We start from the raw sequence: 26,780 nt of genomic DNA on the forward strand, positions 1-26,780 counted from the left end.
ATTTCGAACAAAATCTTTATTAATTCAATTTGCATTTGATATTATTCTACAAATTGATTAATATACCTAATATTATATATAAGATTATCAAAAGCTTATGTTATAATATTATCAAAAGCTTATGTTTGGATATCATTAACTGGCCATATTCACAATATATTCCTACTTTAATATTACGCTGGGAAACTTCCATTCACATTTTCATATTATACGGAATTATATTTTTATTCGGAATATAAATTTCTAACATATTCTAAAAACAATTTTTTTGCTTGAAACTCGGAATATTTATTAGGATTGGTCTTTCTTTTCATAAGTCCAACATGGCAGAATCTTCTCAAACTCCACCACCAGAAGAAACTCAGCAGGTTGCTTCAAATGTCCCTTCTCCCCCTATATGCGATGTTTGCAATGAGCTCATGTATGAAGGACAAGATTGTCTCCTTATTAGCGTATGTTCTCATTCTTTTCACCGCCTTTGCATTGAGTCATCCTTGGCTGCTTCTTCGAAATGTCCAACTTGTGATAGACCATGCGAACTTAGCGAACTTCGAGCATTGAACTCAGCTCCGAAACCTCCACCACCTAAAAAGAATACACAAAATAAGACTCGAGGACGTGGAGCCATGGCGAAAACCTATAGTACTCGCAGTTATACCCGGAATTTGTTCCAGGAACAACGTAACAATCCGATAAATACTAGTTCTGGTCTAAACGGAAATTATTCGCTATCTCCCAATCGAAATAATAGTATTTCAAATGGCTTCAATTTTGAACCATCCCCTCTACAATTTCCGACAAACGTCCCTACAGTGGTCAACAATAATGTTGACTACAATCAAATCGAACAAATGATCGAAACTACCCTAGACCGTCTTCTTCAGAGTACTGATTTGTTCCAACGTTCATCAAATAATAATCAGAATTTCAATAATCAAAACTCTGCTTCTAATCCTCAACAAGGTAACAATAAGGAGCTTTTTCCTTTACAAAATAATAACAATAATAAAAATCCGCCAAATGTTGGGCCAAATAACAATGCTACCAGTATTCATAATGATTCTGTACCAAACCGAAATAACCAGGGTGTTCCGAGTGAGCCCCCCTCTAATTTTTCCTCATTCAATTCACAGAATATGTATCCGGAGAAGGTGACCTCAATCATTAATAATTGGAATTTGAAATTCGACGGGTCACCTAATGGGTTAACAATTGAAGAATTTCTTTATAGGGTCCAAACCCTTACTAAGGACACTTTTAATGATGATTTTTCAGTTATTTGTAATAATTTAAATACCTTGTTGACGGGGAAAGCGCGTGATTGGTATTGGCGATACCACAAACAGGTGAAGTCAATCGCTTGGAATACCTTTTGTGAAGCCATACTTAATCAATATAAGCTCCAAAAGTCTTCCTTTGATTTGCGCGAAGAAATGCGTAGCAGGAAACAAAAGCCTGGCGAATCATTTGATTCGTTCTTCGATGCCCTTTCCATAATTTCCGATAGACTCTCAACTCCGATGTGTGAGGAAGAGCTTATCGAGATTATCGCTCGCAATTTATGCCCAGAAATTCGTCAGGACCTATTATACGTCCCAATCCGATCATTGTCTCACCTGAGGAAGTTGGTGCAAATGAGAGAAAACTTTCTCAGTGATGAGTACGTTCGTAGGAACTTGACTACTCGTGCCAATAATTCAAACGTTGTACCTCGTAGGTTTGCCGCTCCCCTCGAGGGTACTGAATCTGAGAATTTTGATCCATTAGATAGCCCTTCTGTAGAGGCTATACACAAACCTGAACATAGTCCAAAATGTTGGAACTGTGACAAAATTGGTCACCATTGGCATGATTGCCTAGAAGATAGGACCATATTTTGTTATGGTTGTGGGGCCAAGAAAGTTTATAAGCCTCAATGTGAGTACTGTTTGTCAAAACCTCATTCAAAAAACTCCAAACCAATGAGCCATCACAAAGACTCAGTCTAAATGTTGGCTCCCAAACAGAATCTTACCCAGACGTACAAAATGAAACCCAATTATTGTCAAATTTAAAACATAAAATTCCACCTGGAAAGCAAACGGCCCTTACCATCCTTCAGAGGCCTGAATCTGACCCAAAAATTAAAAATAATAGCTCTGACATTCCTAAAATCTTATACCCTAAGCTACCACTACACAAAAGATGGGAAATATATATTGAGAAATGAAATAAAACATTCAATGTCTCTGCTATTTCAATCCCTTCCAAACCAAAAAGGTCCACCCTTCGCTTGAGAAGGTACTACAAAACCAAGAAACTATGTCAAAATATTCGTATTTCGACTATAGTCTCAAATCCGAAGGACATGCGTTACTACGCAAAAGTCTCTTTTTTTGATATAGAAGAATATGGTCTCCTAGAAGAAGCAGTGACGTTAATGTCACTTTAAGGGGAAGAAGCAAGAGCCTAAAATTGTTTGTCATACCGTCCATTTCCCAAAACCTAATATTAGGCATAGATTTCTGGAAGGCATTTGAACTAATTCAGAACCTTATTAATACCACAGACATAATTGCCTTTAATAATAATGGCATAAGTTCCCCTAATTTGTCAGCAGTAGATTTTTGTCACCTTTTTTCCATTATCTGTCCATGAGAGACAACAGTTAGATGCCGTTGTTAAACTCTTTCTCAATTGTGAGTTACAAGGCCTAGGCAGGACCGAGCTAATAAAGCATTCCATCGACGTCGGCGAAGCTGCGCCAATAAAACAGCGCTTTTACCCCGTTTCCCCAGCAGTGGAGAAAGTAATGTTTGGGGAAATAGATCGGATGCTAAAGTTAGGAGTTATTGAGCCTTCAACAAGTCCTTCGAGCTCGCCAATGCGACTTGTTGTGAAACCGAATAAGGTGCGGCTCTGCTTAGATGCTCGCAAGCTTAATGCTGTGACCAAAAAAGACGCTTACCCGCTCCCCAATATCGAGGGTATATTGTCCAGGTTGCCGAAAGCCAATATTATTTCTAAATTGGATCTGAAGGACGCATTCTGGCAGATTGGTCTTGAGGAAAAGTCCAAGGCGTTGACGGCATTCGCAGTCCCCGGAAGGCCACTATATCAGTTTGTAGTTATGCCTTTCGGGCTGTGCAATGCCCCACAAACCATGTGCCGTTTAATGGACGAACTCATTCCGCCAGAATTGCGTCACTCAGTTTTCGGTTACCTGGATGATTTGGTCATAGTGTCCGAGGACTTTTCTTCCCACCTCGAAGTTCTTATGCAAATTTCCGTTCAATTTCGTAAGGCCAATCTCACTCTGAACGTTTCAAAAAGTAAATTCTGCGTTACCAGCGTCAATTACCTGGGATACATTATTGGGAATGGGGGCATAACAACCGACCCAGAAAAGATCTCTGCAATTATCAAGTGGCCAGTACCGAGGAACTTAAAGCAAGTTCGCGGGTTCCTCGGCTTAGCCGGCTGGTACAGACGGTTTTTGCAGAATTTCTCCACAGAAACTTTCCATATCACCGAAGTTCTTTCGACGAAACGAAAGTTTCAATGGACAAAAGAGGTTCAAGCAGCATTTGAAAAGGTGAAATCCCTATTAACTTCAGCACCAGTGTTGACAAATCCCGATTTCACAAGGAAATTTTACCTTCACTGCGATGCCAGTGACTTCGGGATTGGTGCAGTATTGGTACAACACGATGATAATGGCAACGAAAAGCCAATTGCTTTTATGAGCAAAAAATTGAATAACTCTCAACGTAACTACTCAGTTACGGAGAGAGAATGCTTGGCTGCAATAGAGGCAATTAAAAAGTTCCGTTGCTATCTGGAACTGCAGGAATTCGAGGTGATCACTGATCACTCCAGTCTCCTGTGGCTAATGAGGCAACCCGATTTGAGCGGAAGACTTGCTCGCTGGGTGTTTAAGCGTCAGTCCTATAAATTTACCATTAGCCACAGGAAAGGAAGTGATCACGTTGTCCCCGATGCCCTGTCACGAATTCCTGAAGCTGAAGTTGGTAGTATTGAAATTTCTGGACCTGGGTTTGACCTGGACTCTCCATATTTTGATAATGATCATGAATACCTGGAACTGAAATATCGTGTTTCGAAAAATGAAGTCGGGAAGTATCCCGACGTTAAAGTCATAGATAAATATGTCTATTTCAGAACCGAACACTACTCGGGGGATGTAACCCAGGAAAATCAGGCTTGGAAGCTTTGGGTTCCAGCCCCGCTTAGAACAGAAACCATCACAAAAGCCCATGACGTGCCAGTTGCTTCCCACGGAGGTATGGGTAAAACCCTCGAGTTGCTTAGGCGTACATTATTCTGGCCTGGAATGGTACGAGATGTTCGCGACTATATTCGCAACTGCGAGATCTGCAAAACCACGAAGGCCCCAAATATAGTCCTGAGGCCACCAATGGGTAATCTGGTGGAAACATCTCGACCATTCCAGCGCCTATATATTGACATACTGGGCCCATATCCACGGAGCAAGTCGGGACACATAGGGTTATTAATAGTCTTGGACCATTTGTCCAAATTTCATTGGATCTGCCCCTTGCGCAGATTCACATCCAGTGCGATTCAAGACTACCTACAAAAAGACATATTTCATGTCTACGGTGTGCCAGAATTTATAGTTAGCGACAATGGCAGCCAGTTTCGCTCTAACGAGCTCAATGCGTTTTTCACATCTTTGGGCATCAAGCACATCTACACGGCACTATACTCGCCACAGGCGAATGCCTCAGAGCGTGTAAATCGCTCATTGATAGCTGGCATTCGAGCCTACTTAAAACATGATCACAAGCAATGGGATCAGAACTTAACTGCCATTAGTTGCTCTCTACGAAACACCATTCACCAAACCATACAATGTTCTCCCTATCACGCCCTTTACGGGTTCAATATGGTGACTCATGCGTCCTCGTATGACTTAATGAGAAGGCTGAACATATTAAATGAACCCAGTGCGCACCTACAAAGAGATGATAATCTTAGGCAAACGCATAAAAGAAGCCTACAATCGGAACCAAGCTACATACAACCTCCGAACCAGGCCTAGAATTATAAAGGTTGGCGAAACTGTTTTCCGTCGAAATTTTGCTCAAAGCAATTTTGAGAAAAATTTCAACGCGAAGTTGTCGCCAGTTTTCATCATGGCTAAGGTGAAAGAAAAGTTAGGCAACCATTATTATGTTTTGGAAGACCATGACGGAAGACACAGCGGAACGTACCACAGCAAAGATATTAGAACCTAATCGGTCGTCCTTTCTCCGTCTAATTCCGTTCCAAAATGTCCGGAATTATCAGGTTTGTAGGGGCCGTCATTTCAGAACCTAAATCAAACTCTGAAACACAAATTATTTGGAAACCACTTAAAATAAAACAACACTTTTGGGCACATAAACCACACTGACTTTTATACGACTTCAGTTCTTTTATTTTCTTATTTTACTTCCTTATATATAACACATTTCTTTTAATAAGGTATAATTGCGTTTGTAAACATTCATCGAGCACGGAAAAAAATGTTTTTCAAATTAACTATTGGGTGTTCATGGCCGTCTTCTGTAAAGTTGACATAAATGTTTAATTGCAAACAAATCACACATCATTCTGCAGGGCAACTTCATATTCACTGCATATACTTTGCAAACTCAGCTCCTTTTTTTGAATACGCCACTGGGAAAAAATTGCAAAGAATTGGAAATCAAAATAAAAAGTTAAATAGTGGAGAACTTACATAAATCGTATGATTAAAAAAAACATATTAACTCTTATAGTTTTTCTATTCCGCCACTCCTGCTATAGATTTAATATTTTTGTTTTGATCGCTATAGCGGATCATTCTTCTGATTCCCTTTCAACACTATCGGAAATTGTTGAATCGATCTGTGTGTACAGTACTTATGGAACTAGTGTTCATGACATACCGAAATATGCATTCTTCTGCATGAACTTCAATGCTTCATGCAAAATTTGTTTCATTAATTCAAATAATTTTTCTATAAAAATTATCATTTTAGCCGCATTTACTCGCATCTCAGTGAACACTATTATTGCGTAAAATTTAGCCCGAATCTATGAAGTTTAAATTCTTCAAAAATTTTCAACCCGTACTGCAGATTGATGCTGTCTAGACATATGATATCGAAATGGTGTAATCGTTCTAGCACCTTTTTGACATTTTGCCTTTCACATACCTATCTTAAAACAAAACAAGGTTATTATATTTATGGTTTAGCAAAAAAACTTCCTTTTTCTGTGAACATCATAAGCGAACAGTCGAAAAATTACGAGGAAAAATAATTAAACATTTTTGCAACCATCCTAACATATTTCAAAAGATATTCAAAAAAGGTTGGTAGTCTCAACATTATTTTATTCAATTGTGCAAATATTATAACAATTTTAATACGCAGATCGTGTGCAAACAAAACTGAAATTTTGTGGAATTTGAAGAACATTGATATTGCGCAACATTTTCGAAGTGCTTTAGATCTGAGATTGTGGTAAAACTAAGCGAAGCTTGGGTCCAAATTACCAGCTATAAGCATAAATCCCTACCGACAACTTTCTGCTGGAATCGGATGGGTTCCCAATACCTTCAACACGAGAGATTGGTCTCTGGGAAATCCAACCACACCACCCGTTTCTAGGAAACAGTTCCCACATTCCCAGTTTTTACCACAACTCAGCATAACCTCCATCAAATTGCGAGACGTAATGCGAATGTGCTGCCTTCGTTCAACCAACCGTCTACATACAGTGTATCATCAAATTTACCCTGGCCACTGCCGCTGAAAGCACATACCTTATTTTGAAGTCCAATGTGTGAAGTGTGAAACCTAGAAGCAATTGTGATCTTCATAATATCCTAAAATTTGGATAAGTCTGCTCGTCAATCTTATAATCAAAACATCTTTTGGTAAATTCCACCATAGCCAAAAATTAAACTACTTCGATTTAAGTGCTTGTTAATTGCGATACAGAATTATTCAAAAATTTCATTTATTCTAAATGCATACAAACAAAATAGTTATCTCCTTATATGATAAAAGTTTTCATAATTTAATATGTAAGCACATTTGTGCATAATCCATCTATATTTGCATAAAGTAATATTTCTTTAAATACCAATATCAATTTCTATCTCAAGATCCGAATTACTTTTTTGGGTATACTTCCCTAAAAAGTATTTCATAGAATCTATTCCTATGCAAAACAAAATCCAATAAGAAGTAAAGCAAAATAGTATGTAAGCGTGGAGTAAATTAGTAAATGTACACTTCATTGGCAAAAACTTCATACATAAAAGTAAGAAAACAAAATCAATTAAACCTCAATTTTACATTTAGCTTTGACTTATCTCTTGAGTGAAAATACACCAGCACCTGATCCAGTCCAGCGGAGGCCTTCAGCAGACCGGAGAAAAGGGGGTAAGCGAAAACAAAACGAAAACATACTCATTACATATTAATTGATTTTGTTTGACATTATTTGTTGTTGTCTGAAGAGACAACTTTTTGCTGGAATCGGATGGGTTCCCAATACCTTCAACACGAGAGATTGGTCTCTGGGAAATCCAACCACACCACCCGTTTCTAGGAAACAGTGCCCACATTCCCAGTTTTTACCACAACTCCGCATAACCTCCATCAAATTGCGAGACGTAATGCGAATGTGCTGCCTTCGTTCAACCAACCGTCTACATACAGTGTATCATCAAATTTACCCTGGCCACTGCCGCTGAAAGCATATACCTTATTTTGAAGTCCAATGTGTGAAGTGTGAAACCTAGAAGCAATTGTGATCTTCATAATATCCTAAAATTTGGATAAGTCTGCTCGTCAATCTTATAATCAAAACATCTTTTGGTAAATTCCACCATAGCCAAAAATTAAACTACTTCGATTTAAGTGCTTGTTAATTGCGATACATAATTATTCAAAAATTTCATTTATTCTAAATGCATACAAACAAAATAGTTATCTCCTTATATGATAAAAGTTTTCATAATTTAATATATAAGCACATTTGTGCATAATCCATCTATATTTGCATAAAGTAATATTTCTTTAAATACCAATATCAATTTCTATCTCAAGATCCGAAATACTTTTTTGGGTATACTTCCCTAAAAAGTATTTCATAGAATCTATTCCTATGCAAAACAAAATCCAATAAGAAGTAAAGCAAAATAGTATGTAAGCGTGGAGTAAATTAGTAAATGTACACTTCATTGGCAAAAACTTCATACATAAAAGTAAGAAAACAAAATCAATTAAACCTCAATTTTACATTTAGCTTTGACTTATCTCTTGAGTGAAAATACACCAGCACCTGATCCAGCCCAGCGGAGGCCTTCAGCAGACCGGAGAAAAGGGGGTAAGCGAAAACAAAACGAAAACATACTCATTACATAATAATTGATTTTGTTTGACATTATTTGTTGTTGTCTGAAGAGATAACGTAATGTATTAGAAATCTCATAAGAACTCGCCACTAAATTACTAGAGAGAACGTGCATTTTTTTCTGCATTTGCTTCTATTGTAATACTTCTATAACATCATCATGGGATTTCTGCTATTTACATTATGATCTTTTCATAAAACAAATTTTTGCCATTTGTACTTCGTTGTGAATTCGAATTACAATATACATTTATACATGTTAAGTTAACCCATTGAGGGACCATTTTTTTCACTTAATAGCCTTTATCATATTGTTTAAATCCTACTATACTGAATTCTTTCAAAATATCTGAATTCCATTTTCTCTAAGAATACAGATAATATCTATATATATTTATCTATATCTATATATATTTATACGAAATGCTGAGTAGGCAAAAATAGAATTTAATGTCATTTCTTAATCTACTTATAGTAAAGTTTACATTATTATGCTTTGAATAAATATTGTCCTGATTCATAATGGATTACTAAGAAGCATAGACGTTTTCTTGCATAAAATTGAATAGTTGAACTGGAGTGATGTCGAAAATGGGATTCTACAATTATTATAAAAAAGCCAGTAGAATATAGGCAGGAGTGGGTTTCGAGGCTTATACTCCATAACATCGAGGAGTATAACAATCAACAGGCATCGATTAATATTATTCAATATAAAATCATGGTTTAACTGAGGGGTACTTTCTATATGTATAAATTCATCATTTCCAAAGATCCATTTTCTAGTTTGTTCTCAACTTAAATAAACAGGGGAGTCTAAAATAATGATGTAATGAAAACATGGCTTGGTTTGAGGAGGACAGAATCCCCCCCACCCGACTGATGCTAGGTTACCAAAGGCTCCCTGAGTCCTAACTCAGCCCAAGACCCAGAATGCCTAGACATTACAAAAATTTGCATTCGTTACGATTTTCTTCGTGGTCATTACAGTGTTTACTTATTATTTTAAAGTAAGCCCAGCTTAATCTCCTATTTGTTGTTTTCAAATTTAAAAACAATAAGTTTTTAAAGTGGTGGTAGTTAAAATTGATTTACTTTAGGAAGCGCTTCCATTATATTATTTTAATTTTTTTAACCCCGGTATGGGGTATAATTGGGAGTAGTTATTCCAATATCAATTATTATAAGTGTATAATTTAAATTTTTGCTTGTTTATGGCCTCATAAGCGAGGTACTGTTAGGAGTAGTTCTCTCCCTGTGAGTGTTATGCGAATATTATTTTCCATATATTCTTTTCTACTAATTTTTAGTGTTAATTTAGATTTTACATATATAATTATATGAATACAATTGTATATTTTCAAAGCGATGCTTATTGTAATAAGTCATTGGCCCTCAGGCATACCATTACAAAATAAAGAATTAAATTAAAAATAGAATTTTACAAAAACTAAACAAAGTAATAATTGCAGTAAAATACCATGTTTTTCTTGAAAATTTCAGTGTTGCCACACACGTTTTCTGGTTTCGGCTAAAGTCTTGTAATAACTTTTCTTGATCACTTTTCGCACTTACATTAGACTCCCACGAGAGATGTTGTCCAAATCTTTTGTGGATAAATGCACAGTTTTTAAAACTGTGAAATTTTTGATTATTTCAAAAGTAAAAGTATTTTGTTTTGTTGTTTTCAGCATGTGAAATTAATACGGATGTCAATGGCGGTAAACGTTAAAGTACTTTATTGAAGGCAACTGTCAATTGAATAATGTATTCTATTTTACAACAACGGCGAATATTGCGAGGTCTACTGCTTATAATCCCTTTTGTCTGTATTGGAGCATATTCCGGTGAGTACACAGGTTATTATTGTATGGATATGTAAATTGTGAATTTTAAAATGACCACTACGGTAGTCAGTTATTTCGAAGAATAGAAACAGCCAATCTCCCTACAAGCTGTCAATATACATACAATTAAGCCGAATTTACCAAAGTGACACAGAACAGAAGAATAATAATAAAATATATTTTACCAATTATAAACTAAACATTAAAAACATATATTTTGAATTTATCTGTACTTAAAACAATATGTTTTGTGATTTGAATTCATCTATATTAATAAAAGAGTAAAGTGATTGACTGACTGACTGGCTGATTGATTCATCAACGCCCAGACGAAACGGCTGAAGCTAGAATCCTGAAATTTTGGGTGTGGATCACTCTTGGTCCGAAGGGGTCAGATAAGGCTGGGTTTTTGGAAATTCGAACTGGAAGAGTACGAAAAGTACTAAATATGGTACCATTTGTATTTGGCGAACCGGTAGAGCTAGAACTTTGAAATTTGGAATGAAGGTCACTGATGGAGTGTAGGGAAGATGTGCTGAAGGGTTTTTAGAAATTCGAACTATAAGTGTACGAAAAGTACTAAAGTGTACTAAATTTGGTACCAATTCGTATTTTGTGAACGGAGACATTTCGTGTGAGAATCAAGGTTAAAAGGTACGGTTGACATAAGGAGGGGGTTTAGGAAAAGTGTACACATGTGTACGAAAAGTACTAAATGGCACTAAATTTGGTACAATTATGATTTGGGCAAACGGATAAAGCTGGCATCCTGAAATTTTGAATTAAGGCTACTGTTGAAGAGTAGAATGGATGTAGTTTTAACAATTGGTACTTATGTGTACGAAAAGTACTAAATGGTACTAAATTTGGTACAATTATGATTTGGGCGAACGGATAGAGCTGGAATCCTAAAATTTTGAACTAAGGCTACGGTTGGAGGGTAGAATGGAAGTAGTTTTGAAAATTCGTACTTATGGGTACGAAAAGTACTAAATGGTACTAAATTTGGTACAATTTCGATTTGGGCGAACGGATAGATCTGGAGTCCTGAAATTTGAATTAAAGCTGCTGTTAGAGATTAGAATGGAAGTAGTTTGGAAAATTCGTACTTATGGGTACGATAAGTACTAAATGGTACTAAATTTTGTACAATTATGTTTTAGGCGAACGGATAGAGCTGGAATCCTGAAATTTGAATTAAGGCTGATGTTAGAGAGTAGAATGGAAGTAGTTTTGAAAATTCGTACTTATGGGTACGAAAAGTACTAAATGGTACTAAATTTGGTACAAATACGATTTGGGCGAACGGGTAGAGCTGGGATCCTGAAATTTGAATTAGAGAGTACTATGGAATCAGTTTTGGAAATTAGTACTAATGGGTACGACAAGTACTAAATGGTACTAAATTTTGTACAATTTTGATTTAGGTTGAGCGGATAGAGCTGCAATCCAGAAATTTGAATTAAGGCTGATGTTAGAGAGTAGAATGGAAGCAGTTTTGAAAATTCGTACTTATGGGTACGACAAGTACTAAATGGTACTAAATTTTGTACAATTTGGATTTAGGTTGAGCGGATAGGGCTGGAATCCTGACATTTTGAATTAAGGCTGCAATTGGAGGGTAGAATGGAAGTAGTTTTGAAAACTCGTACTTATAGGTACGAAAAGTACTAAATGGTACTAAATTCGTACTTATGGGTACGAAAAGTACTAAATTGTACTACATTTTTTACAATTACGGTTTGGGCGAACGGATAGAGCTGGAATCCTGAAATTTTGAACTAAGGCTACTGTTGGAGAGTAAAGTGGATGTAGTTTTTAAAATTCGTACTTATGGGTACGAAAAGTACTAAATGCTACTAAATTTGGTATAATTTGGATTTAGGTTAAACGGATAGAGCTGGAATCCTGAAATTTTGAATTAAGGCTACAGTTGGAGGGTAGAATGGAAGTAGTTTTGAAAATTCGTACTTATGGGTACGAAAAGTACTAAATGGTACTACATTTGGTACAATTACGATTTGGGCGAACGGGTAGAGCTGGGATCCTGAAATTTGAATTAGAGAGTAGAATGGAATCAGTTTTGAAAATTCGTACTTATGGGTACGACAAGTACAAAATGGTACTAAATTTTGTACAATTTGGATTTAGGTTGAGCGGATAGAGATGGTATACTGAAAGTTTGGATTAAGGCTGCAGTTGGAGGGTAGAATGGAAGTAGTAGTTCGTACTTATGTGTACGAAAAGTACTAAATGCTACTAAATTTGGTATAATTTGGATTTAGGTTAAACGGATAGAGCTGGAATCCTGAAATTTTGAATTAAGGCTACAGTTGGAGGGTAGAATGGAAGTAGTTTTGAAAATTCGTACTTATGGGTACGAAAAGTACTAAATGGTACTACATTTGGTACAATAACGATTTGGGCGAACGGGTAGAGCTGGGATCCTGAAATTTGAATTAGAGAGTAGAATGGAATCAGTTTTGAAAATTCGTACTTATGGGTACGACAAGTACAAAATGGTACTAAATTTTGTACAATTTGGATTTAGGTTGAGCGGATAGAGATGGTATACTGAAAGTTTGAATTAAGGCTGCAGTTGGAGGGTAGAATGGAAGTAGTTTTGAAAACTCGTACTTATGGGTACGAAAAGTACTAAATGGTACTAAATTTGGTACTATTACGATTTGGGCGAACGGGTGGAGCTGGAATCCTGAACTTTTAAACTAAGGCTACTGTTGGAGAGTAGAACGGAAGTAGTTTTGAAAATTCGTACTTACGGGTACGAAAAGTACTAAATGGTACTAAATTTGGTACAATTACGATTTGGGCGAACGGATAGAGCTACAATCCTGAAAATTGAATTAAGGCTGCTATTAGAGAGTAGCATGGAAGCAGTTTTGAAAATTCGTACTTATGGGTACGAAAAGTACTAAATGGTACTAAATTTGGTACAATTACGATTTGGGCGAACGGATAGAGCTAGAATCCTGAAAATTGAATTAAGGCTGCTATTAGAGAGTAGCATGGAAGCAGTTTTGAAAATTCGTACTTATGGGTACGACAAGTACTAAATGGTACTAAATTTTGTACAATTTGGATTTAGGTTGAGCGGGTAGGGCTGGAATCCTGAAATTTTGAATTAAGGCTGCAATTGGAGGGTAGAATGGAAGTACTTTTGAAAACTCGTACTTATAGGTACGAAAAGTACTAAATGGTACTAAATTTTGTACAATTTTGACGAACGTATGGAGCTGGAATCCCGAAATTTTGAACTAAGGCTACTGTTGGAGGGTAGAATGGAAGTAGTTTTGAAAATTCGTACTTATGGGTACGACAAGTACTAAATGGTACTAAATTTGGTACAATTTGGATTTAAGTTAAACGGATAGAGCTGGAATCCTGAAATTTTGAATTAAGGCTACAGTTGGAGGGTAGAATGGAAGTAGTTTTGAAAATTCGTACTTATGGGTACGAAAAGTACTAAATGGTACTACATTTGGTACAATTACGATTTGGGCGAACGGGTAGAGCTGGGATCCTGAAATTTGAATTAGAAAGTAGAATGGAATCAGTTTTGAAAATTCGTACTTATGGGTACGAAAAGTACTAAATTGTACTAAATTTTTTACAATTACGATTTGGGCGAACGGATAGAGCTGGAATCCTGAAATTTTGAACTAAGGCTACTGTTGGAGAGTAAAGTGGATGTAGTTTTTAAAATTCGTACTTATGGGTACGAAAAGTACTAAGTGCTACTAAATTTGGTATAATTTGGATTTATGTTAAACGGATAGAGCTGGAATCCTGAAATTTTGAATTAAGGCTACAGTTGGAGGGTAGAATGGAAGTAGTTTTGAAAACTCGTACTTTTGGGTACGAAAAGTACTAAATGGTACTATTACGATTTGGGCGAACGGGTGGAGCTGGAATCCTGAAATTTTAAACTAAGGCTACAGAACAAGTAGAACGGAAGTAGTTTTGAAAATTCGTACTTACGGGTACGAAAAGTACTAAATGGTACTAAATTTGGTACAATTACGATTTGGGCGAACGGATAGAGCTAGAATCCTGAAAATTGAATTAAGGCTGCTATTAGAGAGTAGCATGGAAGCAGTTTTGAAAATTCGTACTTATGGGTACGACAAGTACTAAATGGTACTAAATTTTGTACAATTTGGATTTAGGTTGAGCGGATGAAGCTGGAATCCTGAAATTTAGAATTAAGGATACTGTTAGAGATTAGAATGGAAGTAGTTTTCAAATTCGTACTCTTATGGGAACGAAAAGTATTAAATTTGGTACAATTGGGATTTGGAATCTGGAATCCTGAAATTTGGAATTGAGATTATTGTTGAAGTGTAGAATTGAGGTAATTTTTGAAATTCGTACTTATGTGTACGAAAAGTACTAAATGGTATTAAATTTGGTACAATTTGGATTTGAGTGAACGATTAGACCTGGAATCCTTAAATTTGGAATTGAGATTACTGTTGGAATATAGGATTAAGGTAGTTTTGGAAATTCGTACATATGGGTACGAAAAGTACTAAATGGTACTAAATTTGGTACAGTGGGTATTTGGGGGAAGGGTAGAGCTGGAATCCTGGAATTTGGTAAGACTACGATTGGAGTGTAGGATTGAGACATGGAGGTAGTTTTTGAAATTCGTAATTATGGTCACGAAATATACCAAAGGGTACAATTTGAGTGCACCGATAGCACTGGAACCCTGTTTTTTGGAATTAAGGTTACTAGTGAAGTAAAGGATTGAGGTAGTTTTGGAAAATCGTACTATTGGATGTAGGAACAGTGCTGGAATTTGTATTTTTTGGATTTAGTGTGAGTATTGGTGTACAATGTTGATCTAGCTTTTAACATGTATGGGTGAGATACGGCTGATCTTTTTGAAAATCGAACTAAAGATGTACGAACAGTACTAAAATAACAATAAATATTGATTAAAATTGGTATAAGTACAATAAAATTTTCAGTGTTCGCCATTTCCATATTATATATTGTTTATTTGTTTTAATATCCTTTCCGCATACGAAGTAGCAGGTACTTTGCTAGTAATATATAAACAGAAACAAGCAAGCTTGACATTTGGATTGAGAATCAAGGTTGAGAAGTAGGGTTGATATAAGAAGGCGGTTTTGGAAATGTGTATTCTTGTAAGCGAAAAGGAAAACAAAAAGGTACAATTTGGATTTGGAGGAAAGGATAGAGTTGACTCCTGAAATTTGAAATTAAGATTAATGTTGGAGTGCAGGGTTGAGAAACGGAGGTGGTCTTGATAATTCTCACTTGTGTGTACGAAAAGTACTGAATGGTACTAAATTTTGAGATAGAAATGTAATCGTTACATTTGGAATTACTTACAATGAAATATCGACGTATGGAATAACTATAGAGAGATCTCTCTTCATTCCATACCATCCCAAATACTAGCAAGAATTCTTCTTAACAGAATTAATAACAGTGCAATAGCAAATCTTCGGAAAGAGCAAGCTGGGTTCCGAGCAAATATGTCATGAATAAACCAAATAAATACGCTACGAACAGTAGAAATGCAAAGCAATATACATACATGACGTTCGCGGACTATACAACTGCTTTTGACAGCATATTCCGGTCCATATTTCGTCCTAAATCGGGTGTGAGGCAGGGCTGCCTACTGTCGCCATTACTATTTCCCCTTGTAATTGACAACGTGATGGAAGAAACAACTGCAGTTAACTGTCGTGGGATTAAATGGGCTTTAAGCAGTTACTTTGAGGATCTGGACTCAGACGACATTTGCCTACTATCCACCAGGCGCTCAGATATGCAGTCTAAACTCGACGACTTAGTTACCCATTCAGCTAAAGTCGGATTAAAAATTAACATCGCAATGAAAAAGGCTTTAGCAATTCGGCCATCAAACAATCCCTTTGTTATTGGCAACGAACACATAGAGTTCGTAAATAAATTCTGCTATATGAGAAGCATGATCTCAACTGAAAACAGTGTACAGACTGACATTGAATTACGAATTGGTAAAGCAAACAGTGCCTTCTCCCATTTAAGAAGCATCTGGAACTCGACGGTTATAATAACGAAGTAAAAAACTCAACTATTGAATAGTTGCGAATCATGGCTAACAACAGCAGCTTTTAACAAAAAATTGTGAAGCTTCACAAATAGATGCTTACGATCTATTTTAAAAATCGGGTGGCCAAACGTAATAAGTAATAAAGAGTTATATACAAAATGTGATATGGAACCGATTCCCATAATCATAAAAAGAAGCAAGTGGAAATGGATTGGACATGCACTGAGAAAAAAACAGGACGAGATATGTCGCCAAGCTTTAGACTGGAATCCTCAGGGGCACAGAAGGAAGGGTGGACCAAAGACTTAGAAATGAAGTATGAAAAAAAAAGAAGAAGAGAACAGTGGTACTAGTTGGAACGAAATAAAACAGATTGCAAATTTAGAAGCTGACCTGAACCCCACAGACTTGGAAAACTTGAACCAGATAAGTATGGAGAAACAGTCTAGAGCTGATAAAATTCTTGGAATGTTTTTGAACAAACAGGACGATTGTTTCGAATTTAAGACAAAGTTCTTTGGATTGAATTCAGAAGTGTTAAGCGATAATCGTGTTCCCACCAAGCGCAAATGCTGAAAATTGCTATGTCTGTTTTCGACACTTTCGGGCTCATAGCTGATTTTCTGTTGCATGGAAAGATATTTGTTCTGCATTGTTGGAAACAAGATATCGCATGGGATGATCTTATACCGGAGCATTTGCATAAAAAGTTCAAGGCTTGGTGGAACGGGTTCAATGAAGTTTCGAAATTCAAGATGCCTCCAATATTCAGCTACATGTTTTCGTAGATGCCAGCCAAGATGCCTTTGCTGCAGTTTGCTACTTGAGAATCGTTCATGATTTTGGAATTGACATTTTATTTATAATTTATAAAATCCAATGTGCCCCAAAGAAATTAATGAGCACACCTCGTTTGGAATTGCAAGGTGCCGTACTCGGAATACGCCTTGGGAAGATTGTGTCCAGAAGCCATGAATTCCATATAGTACAATGTATACATTCCACTGAACGTCGTTTCAAAGCATTTGTAAGTCATCGAATGGCTGAAATACTGAAGAATTCAAAGCCAAGTCAGTGGAAATGGATTCCAACACATCTCAATGCCGCAGATGCTGGCACTCGCCCTTTGGCTCCCCCGAAATTTGTTCATAATGGCTTATGGTTGAATGGTCCAGACTTCCTAAGGAATGACGAATCACTGTGGTCTCATGTTGAACTTCAAAGTTGTGATTTCCAAGAAGGAGAAGAGCTGAAACAGTGCCTGTTAATTTCAAGTTACGAAGCCCAAGTCATTAAATTTGACAAATTTTCTTCCTTGCTAAAACTAAAGAGGACTCTTGCATGGATTCAACATTTTGTTTGTTATTAATCGCCGTGGAACTTCTGTATGCTTGCGTAGTGACAACGGAATAAATTTTTTAGCAGCTCAAAAGATACTAACGAAAGAAAATCGCCTTCTCAACACTGATGAATTAACCCAAGAAGCCAAGCCAAGTACAATATAGAGTCGATTTTCAATTGTCCATCTAATCCTAGCTCTGGAGATTGCTGGGAAAGGCGTGCTGGGAAAAGCTTGTTGTTAAAAACATTAAGAGGAGAAAAACCTCGACTTGAAACATTACGCAGCGTACTTATTGAAGCTGAAAATATTATAAATAGCCGAAATTGAAGGAGATCCCCATGTCTTGTGAAGATGATGAACCCATAGCACCTAATCACTTTCTATTAAGTTGTCTAAGTGCCAAGCAGACTCCAAGTGATACTGAAGAAAACGTTTGTTTACGAAAGCAATGGAAAATCGCACAAAATTTGAAGGATCGGTTGTGGAAAAGATGGGTCGTTGAATTTCTTCCTCAGCTCATACAAAGACCAAAGTGGAGGAAACAAGTTCAACCTATCAAGGTCGACGATATTGTAATAGTCATGGTCATGCTAGTCTCTCTCGAAGCGCCGTTACTCGTCGACCAGTGTCAAAGCTAGCCGTTCTGGATTTATCTGGTGGTGAGCCCTCATCAGGTTCACGAGGGGGGGTATGTTAGAGTATTTGTACTTTGAACATTTCCACCCTTCAAAGAAAAACGAAAATGAAACATAGCCACATTTGAAATTAAAATTTTTGTCAGAAAATATGTACTATATATACACATTTCTCTGTAAAATAAATATCAGTTACTTTTAACAATAAAAGCGACAACACTCCCCAAGGAGCTAATTGGAAATAAAGAAAAAGAAAATTTCGGTAACAGTGTGCATTTTGTGTATGTATAATTTTGGAATCTTCTTTTAATTATATGAAATAGTTTAAGTTATTTTAATATTGATGTTTTGGGCTAACTGTAACAAAAATACTTCCATTCGCTCGTTTATTTCACAAATAAAAACACATTTTGTTTTTTGTAGCAAATGTTGTTTGTTTGTGGCGAACAAACGAAACTTTTGATTTCCTTATACATTTGATGACAACAAAAATATACGAACAAAAACGTCTGAAAGAGATGAAGGCAATTTCGCTTAAAAGGCATGGGATAGTCATATGCAGTGACTGTCGCTGAAAATGATGCAACCTGTAATGACAAATGTAAACGTTGATAACATGGAAACGAGTTGAGATTTTTTAAAAATTCAAAAAACAATTTTGTAGGCTAATAAGCTGTCTTTAAGATGGCATACAAAAATATTCCGTTTACAGTACCGTTATACTTAAATTTGTCGGGAAAACAAAAAATGGACACTTTTAAAGTGAGCATTAAAAATGATGCACCAAATAATCGATTAATAATTTCGAAATTTTTCGCTTTTTATGCTATTTTAGCAATCAGAATGGTGGAATAATCGGTTCCCTATCTTTTTAGTAGTCTTGTCGTTGATTCCGATAGAAAGAATGATGTTCTTGACGTAATTTTGGCATGGTCGTAGTTAGTGTCCCTGTGTAGGTAATTTGGCTAGAAATTTCCAGTTTTTGAAGTTATTTTCCAAAAAATGGCTATGAATGGCAACAAAGCGTCTTGAAATTTTTGTTTTTATAAAAGCAAACATGGTCAAAACATTGCTAACAATATTTTTGAAAACCGTTTTCAAAGAAAAGTCTAAAAAAATTATTCTATGCCCTGATTTTTACCTCTATCAGGGCATCGCTGTTAAAGACTAGTACATATAATATATGGCAAGCCGAGCTAAAACAGGACTTTATATCATTAGATAGTTCGTACGTACTCTGGACATACCCCTTAATGATTTTTCATAGCCACTTTTGGAAAATCACTTCAAAAACTGGAAATTTCTAGCCAAATTGACTACACAGGGACACTAATTACGACCATGCCAAAATTACGTCAAGAACATCATTCTTTCTATCGGAATCAACGACAATTACTCCAACATTCTGATTACTAAAATGGCATAAAATGCGAAAAATTTGGAAATTATTTATTATACCCTACACCACTATGTGGAGAGGGTATTATAAGTTGGTTTTGGCCAAAAAGTTTGTAACGCATCGAAACCATGGTCGTAGACCCATACTTATGTATATCAATATAAATGTCTCGACGAGCTGAGTTGATCTCGCTATGTTTGTCCTTCCGTCCGTCCGTCCGTCTGTCCATCTAAACCTTGTAATCACGCTACAGGTCGCAATTTTGATCGGATAGTCACCAAATTTTGGGTGTTGATGAGGGTCCCGGAGGGGAAGAAGCCTATTGATTTTGGTGATGGTCGGGTAATATTCAAGGGTCTGAATGGGCAAAAAACTTATTTGGAGAAAAAGTCAACGTTTTATTTCAAAGCGAATATCTCGGTATCTATAATGGGTATATCAAAAGCAAAACCTGCTAATGAACGAAGATATCGCAATAGTCGCTAATACAACACAACTTTTCATTTTTGCAATTTTAATTATAATGACGAATATCACAGCGTTGGTTGGGGAGCTTCCAAAAGGAAAGCCTGACTATGAAAGTAGAATATCCCACCTTTACAATGATGCAAAGTAGGTTGGCGTAGGTGGCCAAATAACGGAGATATAGCAATAGACGGTAATACATCCCATTTTTTCAATTTTTTTCGAAATCGCGCTACAGGTCGCAATTTTGATCGGACCGTCACGAAATTTTGGAGTTAATGGGGGTCCCAAATAGGAAGAAGCCTATTGATTTTGTTGATGGTCGGATAAACTTATTTGGAGAAAAGGTCAACGTTTTATTTTAAAGCCAATAGCTCTGTTTCCCTAAGTGGTATATCAAAAGCAAAACCTGGGAAGAAAAGTAGAAAATATCACCTTTACAACGATGTATAGTAGGCTGTCGTAGGTGGTCAAACAACAGAGATATCACAATAGTCGGTAATGCATCCCATTTTCCAATTTTTATGTAATCACGCTACAGGTCGCAATTTTGATCGGATCGTCACGATTTTTTGGGAGTTGATGCGGGACCCACAGAGGAAGAAGTCTATTAAGTTTGGTGATGGTCGGATAATATTCAGGAGTCGGAATAAGCAAAAAGCTTATGTGGAGAAAAGCCAAAGTTTTTTTCTTATGCGAATATCTCCGCTTCTGGTAGGAGTATTCCAAAAGGAAAGCCCGTCAATGGAAGAAAAAAATCTCCTTTATATTGATGCAAAGTATTTTGGCGTAAGTGGGCAAACAACCGAGCTATCGTAAAAGTCAGTAATATATCTAATTTTTCAATTTGTTTTTTATCACGCTACAGGTTGGAATTTTGATCGGATAGTCACGAAATTTTGGCGGTTGATGGGGGCCCCACAGAAAAAGAAGCATATTGATTTTGGTGATAGTCGGATAATGTTTGGGGGTCGGAATGGGGAAAAACACATGTGGAGCCAAATTCAAAGCCTTATTCTTTGTGAATATATCGATTTCTAGTAGGGGTATTTCAACGGCAAAGCCTGTCAATGGAAGAAGAAAATATTATTATTATATGGTCAAACAAGGGAGATACCACAATAGTCGGTAATGCAACCAATTCTACAGGTCACAATTTTGATCGGATGGTCACGAAAATTTGGTTGCTTATGGGGGTCCCAGAGAGAAAGAGGCATATTATGTTTGATGGTATTCGGATTATATTCCCTAAAGAAATGTTTACCAGTGAAAAGATTATGCTCAGAGGTAGTGGTGTAGGGTATCACATGGTCGGCCCCGTCCCGACTATAGCCTTTGCTCACTTGTCTTTTATTATGGTGCATCATTTTTAATGCTCACTTTAAAAATGCCAATTTTTTGTTTTCCCGTAAGATTTTAGTATAACGGTACTGTAATTTTTGTATGCCATCTTAAAGACAACTTTTCAGCCTACAAAATTGTATGTATGTATACTATAGGACCAGTATCATAATCTTACTAAAATGTTTTTGACATGTGTTGGGAAACTGTTTTTAAAAATTGTGTGTATTGTATTGTGATTACGAGCGATCCTTTTGAAAAACGATTTTTTACAAAAACAGGCTGTAAATATATGTTAGTTAAATTTTTTAAATTTCTTTTTTGGTATATTGTTAAATGTATATTTTTCCTGTGTCTTCAGGAAGCTTTTTTAATATGGTTCACATAAAATGATGATTCTGGGAAAATGTTTATAAACGAAGTTTATATAACTAAAAGTGCACGATGGGGTAATTTTGAACTCCTATTATACCCTCTACATAAATTATGTATATTCAAACCAAATTCAAGAAATTTCGGTTAAAAGATGTGGCAGATTAAAAAAAATGGGTGGTACCTTTATAACTCAAAGGGAAAAAATCGATGTCGGATTTTTTATGCGGCACCCTCCTAGTTGCGTTGCCAGAAGAGAAAATCATACAATTAAAATAAGTGAAACGACAGAAATTTTTGTCAAATTCATTCAATATCAGTTCTCAAACCTTTAGCTATTAATTTAATTTTAAAAAAGTATGAAATTCAATGCTGAACAAAAATTTCAATCATTAAATTTGCTGTCGACAACGCAACTGGAGTAGGGTTGGTATCCATAATCGTCCCATCGATTTCAAAAACAAAAAATTAAACAGTTTCTCCTTTTCAATGAATTTCCATCGAAATTATGTATTTAGTGGAATTATATCGAAACATTCAAATTGAAAATGTAACGAAAATTCAATAATGTTTTCCAAAATATTCAATCAAATGTGAAAATATTAGTTTTTTAAATTTTAATAATTTATAGACATTTCCTTATTTTGTTTACATATACCGGCGACACTAACATTACAAACAAAAAAATGTCTATGTGGGTGTTGTTGAGTTGTATTTGTTGTAGTATTTACTTTACTTTTTTGTTGTATCACGATATGTAGCATAGAAACTAGAAGCGTGCTTTTCTCGAAAACTAATGAACCAAATGTCATATATTTTTCGATTTTGTTTTTAAAATTTTGTTGCCTTTTATATGACTAACAAAAATAATTAAAAAAATAAGTTACAGTGTTTTATTTATAAATGAATAAAAATTAGAAAATAATTTTCTCTTAGCCTCAATAAATATATTCTTTTCAAGATGGGATCTCTGAAATAAAACGCTTGCTTTTTTAATTAAATTATAGAATTGCCGTTTATTGTCACTTAATTTTGTCACCATTTTTATTTAAATGCAAGCGTTTTATTTGAGAGTGCATTATAAAAAAAACGGTAACTTAATTTTTTTAATTTTTTAGTAAGTAGATTTTACTATTCCGAACCAGCTCCGTACACCATCCATCGAACCTCTGAACAACCTCCTCCGAACTTACAAATGCCTGAATTCGGGTGGTAACGCTATATGGGTGCTATAGGAATAAATTAACCCATATTGGGTTTGGTTTAATATGGCAATACACCCTAATCTGAAAAGTGTGCAAAGTTACTTGATTTGAACTAAACAGACACCAAAGCAAGTTAAATAAAACTCTGTAAAAGTTAATTTTTAGCCGATCGTCATGTTCCAAATAAGCACACAACAATAGGTCTGTACGATAACTCAAAAGTTTGTACAAATTTGTACAATAGAGAAATTGCGACCAAGTGCGACGCCGGGAAATAGGCCCTTTATAACGTTACCACCTGATCTTACGTGTTTTGAGGATTTTACACACAATAATCAACCGATCTAGCTAAAAATTTAAATATAACGTTTTATACGAGTAAACTATCTCCTTATTAAAAATTGCATATATAGATCCACGTTTTGATGAAGTCCCCATATAGGGGTACCGCCCGATTTCAGGTAATTTAGAGTTTTTAAATACATTTTCTGAACGAGGTTGCTACAATTTTGCATTTAGGGTTCCTAGTGGTCAAAAAACTTGCACACACAATATTGTGGGCATAGGTTCACTTTATGATAGAACTCTCATATAACGGTACCCCTGATTTTTGGTATTTTGGAGTTCAAAGATACATTTTCCGACAGAATTATATATTGTTTAATATTTGCAAATATAATTTGCCAGGAAATTTTTCTAAGAAACCCAAAAAACATCCAATATAACGGGTGTAAGTGTGGAATTAATAACGAGATTTCGAGTTATTTTGGAATTTCTGCTGTCTGGTAAATCAATACATTTTGTTTTTCAAAATAGTCAGGCTTAATCCCATAGTTGTTGTTTTAATATTTTATTAAAACAACTTTCATTTATTAGTGGGAAAAAATTGGCGATGTTTACCAAGGGGTAAGGCAGGGAATACTATAGTTTCAGATCTCGCCACAGATCTTCATCAGTTCCCTTATTTCTTGTTTTTCAACAAGAAACTTTTTATACCCAAGTGTCAATTGCTAGCTCAAATAGATACGTGCGCAAAGAAACACTCTGATCGAGAATTTCTTTGGCACTACCTAAACTCTAGCAACTTCACTTGCAAACAAATCCAAATTTTTCCCACTGCTATGCGTTCGTCGATTCTCGACGAAAAAGCACATAACTAATTTGTTGGTATTGCATACTACAGCAATAAACAAAATTTTGACGGTGCCCGGTCTCACAATTAGGAGGGTTGGCGATCAGAGTGTTTCTTTGCGCACGTATCTATTTGAGCTAGCAATTGACACTTGGGTATAAAAAGTTTCTTGTTGAAAAACAAGAAATAAGGGAACTGATGAAGATCTGTGGCGAGATCTGAAACTATAGTATTTCCTGCCTTACCCCTTGGTAAACATCGCCAATTTTTTCCCACTAATAAATTAAAGTAGTTTTAATAAAATATTAAAACAACAACTATGGGATTAAGCCTGACTATTTTGAAAAACAAAATAGAAGTCGTCATCCCAAACAAAAAACGTAAATCAATACATTTAGACAAATTTGATAAATACGCACAAGAAACGTGTTAAGTTTATTTAGAAAATTATAGTTGGTATAATATGCCAGAAAAAGTCAACGTTTTATTTCAAAGCGAATATCTCCGCATCTATAATGGGTATATCAAAAGCAAAACCTGCTAATGAAAGTAGAAAATATCACCTTTACAACGATGTATAGTAAGTTGTCAAACAACGAAGATATCGCAATAGTCGCTAATACAACACAACTTTTCATTTTTTGCAATTTTAATTATAATGACGAATATCACAGCGTTGGTTGGGGAGCTTCCAAAAGGAAAGCCTGACTATGAAAGTAGAATATCCCACCTTTACAATGATGCAAAGTAGGATGGCGTAGGTGGCCAAATAACGGAGATATAGCAATAGACGGTAACGCATCCCATTTTTTCAATTTTTTTCGAAATCGCGCTACAGGTCGCAATTTTGATCGGACCGTCACGAAATTTTGGAGTTAATGGGGGTCCCAAATAGGAAGAAGAAAAAAGGAGAAAAGGTCAACGTTTTATTTTAAAGCCAATAGCTCTGTTTCTCTAAGTGGTATATCAAAAGCAAAACATGGCAAGAAAAGTAGAAAATATCACCTTTACAACGATGTATAGTAGGCTGTCGTAGGTTGTCAAACAACAGAGATATCACAATAGTCGGTAATGCATCCCATTTTCCAATTTTTATGTAATCACGCTACAGGTCGCAATTTTGATCGGATCGTCACGATTTTTTGGGAGTTGATGCGGGACCCACAGAGGAAGAAGCCTATTAAGTTTGGTGATGGTCGGATAATATTCAGGAGTCGGAATAAGCAAAAAGCTTATGTGGAGAAAAGACAACGTTTTTTTCTTATGCGAATATCTCCGCTTCTGGTAGGAGTATTGCAAAAGGAAAGCCCGCCAATGGAAGAAAAAAATCTCCTTTATATTGATGCAAAGTATTTTGGCGTAAGTGGGCAAACAACTGAGCTATCGCAAAAGTCAGTAATATATCTAACTTTTCAATTTGTTTGTAATCACGCTACAGGTGTGAATTTTGATCGGATAGTCACGAAATTTTGGCGGTTGATGGGAGCCCCACAGAGGAAGAAGCATATTGATTTTGGTGATAGTCGGATAATGTTTAGGGGTCGGAATGGGGAAAAACACATGTGGAGCCAAATTCAAAGCCTTATTCTTTGTGAATATATCGATTTCTAGTAGGGGTATTTCAACGGCAAAGCCTGTCAATGGAAGAAGAAAATATTACCTTTACATTGGTGTAAAGTAGGTCGGCGAAGGTGGTCAAACAAGGGAGAAACCACAATAGTCGGTAATGCAACCAATTCTACAGGTCACAATTTTGATCGGATGGTCACGAAAAAAATAGAATAATTTATACTTCCTATTGGGCAACTATCGGAGGAGACACAAGAGTCGCAACATAAGGATACACGGAAATACCGCCAGAACTTTACGCGCAAGATTTCTAAAAAAGCCACAAACGAAGACTTTGTCCATCGACTTTTGATATCGTCTGAGGGAAAACTCAAAAACTAAAAAACATAATTTAAACAGCGAAATAATACCATTTTTACGCTAAATATTCATTCATAACTTGTTCTATTTTTGTTATAGTTTACATATTAAATGAGTTATTTTATGTTGTTAAAACACAAGTCTGTATTCGAGAATATAGCGTTTTATGTTTCTACATCTCCAAAACGTATTCTAAATTACTCTAAGAAATTATCAATTCATATTTAAATATATCTATATTACACAAACTTTAAAATTTCAAAAAACCTTTTTTTATTCAATAAAATTCTATAGAATAACTCTATCTTTATCCGTTTAGAAAATATAGATTTTTGACACAAAAAACCCTTTTGGACACACTGTGCATGGTTTCGAAAACGTCTATTTGGAACAAAACTATTGGTCTGTTCCTGAACTGCAAGAATCTACTAATTTTTACTATTTTTTCCGATAACATAAAGGGAAAAATGTTATCGTAGTAAAAAATAGTAGCTTCTTGCAGGTTCTGGAACAGAGCATATGTAATATTTTTCAACAACAAACATTTCGTCGTTGTCTTGGTGTTTTCCGTGATGTTCTCTTCAAAAACACAATTTTACAT

At 35.8% G+C, this 26,780-nt stretch overlaps 1 protein-coding gene across 2 annotated transcripts in view; it reads left to right on the forward strand.

The window, feature by feature from the left end:
• dpr19 (defective proboscis extension response 19) overlaps positions 1-26,780 on the forward strand; it is a 319,322-nt gene that overhangs the window by 95,152 nt on the left and 197,390 nt on the right. For both annotated transcript variants that reach the window (XM_073968693.1, XM_073968694.1), the window contains one exon: positions 10,110-10,265. In XM_073968693.1, coding sequence (XP_073824794.1) covers positions 10,184-10,265 — 82 coding nt within the window. In that variant the 5' untranslated portion in view covers positions 10,110-10,183. The remainder of the gene's footprint in view (positions 1-10,109; positions 10,266-26,780) is intronic.

The sequence above is a fragment of the Musca autumnalis genome, unplaced genomic scaffold, assembly GCF_047663935.1.
Source record: "Musca autumnalis isolate F117 unplaced genomic scaffold, ASM4766393v1 scaffold_2, whole genome shotgun sequence".
Taxonomy (NCBI): domain Eukaryota; kingdom Metazoa; phylum Arthropoda; class Insecta; order Diptera; family Muscidae; genus Musca; species Musca autumnalis.